General features: G+C 56.4%; 1 protein-coding gene across 1 annotated transcript in view; it reads right to left on the reverse strand.

The window, feature by feature from the left end:
• Positions 1-3,172, reverse strand: part of LOC114073227 (geranylgeranyl transferase type-2 subunit alpha-like) — a gene marked incomplete at its 3' end in the record, with an annotated part of 6,877 nt that extends 3,705 nt beyond the window's left edge. The window contains exons 1-7 of the mRNA XM_027911017.1: positions 3,112-3,172; positions 2,519-2,704; positions 1,568-1,651; positions 1,392-1,474; positions 497-598; positions 283-394; positions 149-200 (exon numbers count right to left, since the gene is read on the reverse strand). Coding sequence (XP_027766818.1) covers positions 149-200; positions 283-394; positions 497-598; positions 1,392-1,474; positions 1,568-1,651; positions 2,519-2,704; positions 3,112-3,172 — 680 coding nt within the window. The remainder of the gene's footprint in view (positions 1-148; positions 201-282; positions 395-496; positions 599-1,391; positions 1,475-1,567; positions 1,652-2,518; positions 2,705-3,111) is intronic.
• Between the last annotated feature and the right edge of the window lie 361 nt (positions 3,173-3,533).

Raw genomic sequence — 3,533 nt, forward strand, 5'->3', positions numbered from 1 at the left:
ATCAGGAAGGGGCGTGGTTTAATCAGGAAGAGGCGTGGTTTAATCAGGAAGGGGTGTGGTTTAATCAGGAAGGGGTGTGGTTTAATCAGGAAGGGGCTGGGTTTGCTCAGAAATGGGCGTGGTTTTCTCCGGGGTGGGCGTGGCTTACCAAAACAGCTCCCGGGCCACGATTGGCTCCTGCCACCAGGCCTCGTCCTCGTCTGGGATGGAAAGAGTTGGGGGGGGTTTACTGGGATGAACTGGGATGAACTGGGAGGGCACTGGGAGGGGCGTGGCCCTCACCTGGGAGCAGCGTGACCTCACGGTGGGCGGAGTCAGGGGCCCAGGTCACGCCCACTTGCAGGCTTGGCCGCTGGGTGGGCGTGGCCTCAGCAGGGCGGGGCAGGTCGAGGATCTTTAATCGCCGTTAAGGTGGCCACGCCCGTCCAAGCCACGCCCACCCCCTCAAGCCACGCCCACCCCCTCAAGCCACGCCCACCCCTTTGGAAAAGGATACCCAGGTGTGGGAGGGGCGTGGCCGCCCCTCCCCCGAGCGCCACGCCCCTTCCAGGGCGGAGCCGTCCAGGGTCGCCGTCAGGTCTGGTCGATCCGGGCTCACCTGGGGGGGTGGAGCACAAAAATTGGGGGTTTTTAACCCAAAAATTGGGGGGTTTGGGGGCCCCAAAATGGAGGGTTTTAGCCCCAAAATATCTGGGACATCAGGTCTACCCGTTAAAGTCAATGGCAGAAAGGGACATCAGGTCTACCCATTGGAGTCAATGGGGCCAAAGAGACAACAGGTCTACCCATTGGAGTCAATGGAGAAAGGGACAACAGGTCTACCCATTAAAGTTAATGGGGATTGAAGGGACAACAGGTCTACCCATTGGAGTCAATGGGGAGAAAGGGACAACAGGTCTACCCATTAAAGTTAATGGGGATTGAAGGGACAACAGGTCTACCCATTGGAGTCAATGGGGAGAAAGGGACAACAGGTCTACCCATTAAAGTCAATGGGGTTACAGGGGCAACAGGTCTACCTATTAAAGTCAATGAAGGGAGTGACAACAGGTCTATCCATTAAAGTCAAAGGGAGAAAAAGGACATCAGGTCTACCTGTTAATGTCAATGGGACAAAAGGAACACCAGGTCTACCCATTAAAGTCAATGGGGAGAAAGGGACAACAGGTCTACCCATTAAAGTCAATGGAAGGAGAGACAACAGGTCTACCCATTAAAGTCAATGGGGAGAAAGGGACATCAGGTCTACCCATTGGAGTCAATGGGGTCCAGTGCTCTGGTTTGGGGGGAGTAACCAGGGGTGATTATTTTAGGAGGGGAAACAGGTGTATAAAGGGGCACCAGAAGTTTTCTGGGGGGGTGGGGGGGGAATCCAAGCATTCCCGACTCACCAGGACAGGGCGGGAGAAGACGACGGCCAGCGTGGCGTCCTCGCGGTCGACGTACACGCAGATGATCCTCGGCGGGGAGGTGGCTTTTTTGGGGGGGGGAACACCCTGACACTCATGGGAGGGGTCCCCAGGTGTGAAGGGACCCCCACACACACACACACCCCTCCCCAAATTACCTCGGGAGAGGATGCAGCGCAGGTAGACCCAGGCGCTCTGGTCAGTGGGGTCAGTGAAGACGGCGTTCTGCACCAGCTCCAGCTCTGGGAAAGGGACAAAAATCCCCCCAAAACCTCAGGGGGACACCCAGGGGTGCTGGGGGGACACCCCAATATCTGAAGGGGGCACCCAGGTGTTTTGGGAAGAAACCCCAGTGTGTGGGAGTTCAGGTTAAGTCTATGGGGAACCTGGGTTGGGGGGGGACCCAAGGGTTTTGGGGGGACTCCAGGGGCATTTGAGGGGCCTCTGGTGAACCCTCAGTGTGTCCCTGCAAGGTTTTGGGGGCTCACAGTGGTTTTGGGGGGGTCACAGGGGAGGGAACCCCAAGATCCAGGGCATCAGGTCTACCCATTGGAGTAAATTGGGGCAAATGAGACAACAGGTCTACCCATTAAAGTCAATGGGGTTAAAGGGACATCAGGTCTACCCGTTAAAGTCAAGGGGAAGAAAACAGACATCAGGTCTACCCATTAAAGTCAATGGAGATAAAAGGGACAACAGGTCTACCCATTAAAGTCAATGGGGATGAAAGGGCGAACAGGTCTACCCATTAAGGTTAATGGGGATCAAAGGGGCAACAGGTCTACCCATTAAGGTCAATGAGGATCAAAGGGGCAGCAGGTCTACCCATTAAGGTCAATGGAAGGAGGGACAACATGTCTACCCATTTAAGTAAATAGGGACGAAGGGACAACAGGTCTACCCGTTACAGTCAATGGATAAAAAGGGACAACAGGTCTACCCATTAAAGTCAATGGGGATCGAAGGAACAACAGGTCTACCCATTAAAGTCAATGCAGGGAGGGACAACAGGTCTACCCATTAAACCCCCCCCGGAGGAGCCAATTCCCAAAAAAAAAAACCTGGAAATTTTTTGGGAATTCCCTTTTCCCAGGAAAAATCCAACTCACCCTCCCTCATCCTCTGGGGGCTCAGGGGCGCCCCAGAACCCCCCGGGCCGGGCCTGAGCAGGCGCAGGCGGTGGTGCCAGGCCGAGAAGTTGGAGAAGTCGCGGCTCAGGAGGGACCCGGCGAAGGCCAGTTCGGCGTCGGGGTCGTCCTGGGCCACCAGCGCCCTCCTGTGCTCCCAGGCGTGGACTGGGAGGGCACCAGTATAAACCAGTTTGGCACTGGGAGGGAGATATCCCCACCCAGAGCCACCCCAAAGCTCCCCGGGGCTCATACGGGTCATTCCCAGTATAAACCAGTAAGGCCCAGTTTGGTGTTGGGGTCGTCCTGGTGCCACCAGAGCCCGCCATTGGACTGGGATGGCACCAGTATAAACCAGTTTGGCACTGGGAATGACCCCACCCCACCCAGAGCCACCCCAGGGCTCATACGGGTCATTCCCAGTATAAACCAGTAAGGCCCAGCTCGGCGTCGGGGTCATCCTGGGCCACCAGCGCCCTCCTGTGCTCCCAGGCGTGGACTGGGAGGGCACCAGTATAAACCAGTTTGGCACTGGGAGGGAGATATCCCCACCCAGAGCCACCCCGCAGCTCTACAGGGCTCGTAGGAGTCATTCCCATTACAAACCAGTAAGGCCCAGTTTGGCGTCAGGGTCATCCCGGTGCCAACAGAGCCTGGCACTGGACTGGGAGGGCACCAGTATAAACCAGTTTGGCACTGGGAATGACCCCACCCCACCCAGAGCCACCCCAGGGTTCATAGGGGTTGTTCCCAGTATAAACCAGTAAGGCCCAGTATATCTCAGTATATCCCAGTATAACCCAGTATAACCCAGTATAACCCAGTATAACCCATTCCAACCCCCCCAATCCCCTCCCAGTCCATCCCAGTCCCTCCCAGTATAAACCAGTATCCCCAATAGCACTCACAGTTCAGGGGTCGGCCCCCAGCCCCTCCCAGTCCCCTCCCAGTATAAACCAGTGACCCTCAAACACCTTCCCAGTCCAAACCAGTGCCC

The sequence above is a fragment of the Empidonax traillii genome, unplaced genomic scaffold, assembly GCF_003031625.1.
Source record: "Empidonax traillii isolate 1590-97213 ecotype Southwest subspecies unplaced genomic scaffold, ASM303162v1 scaffold5736:size7292, whole genome shotgun sequence".
Taxonomy (NCBI): Eukaryota; Metazoa; Chordata; class Aves; order Passeriformes; family Tyrannidae; genus Empidonax; species Empidonax traillii.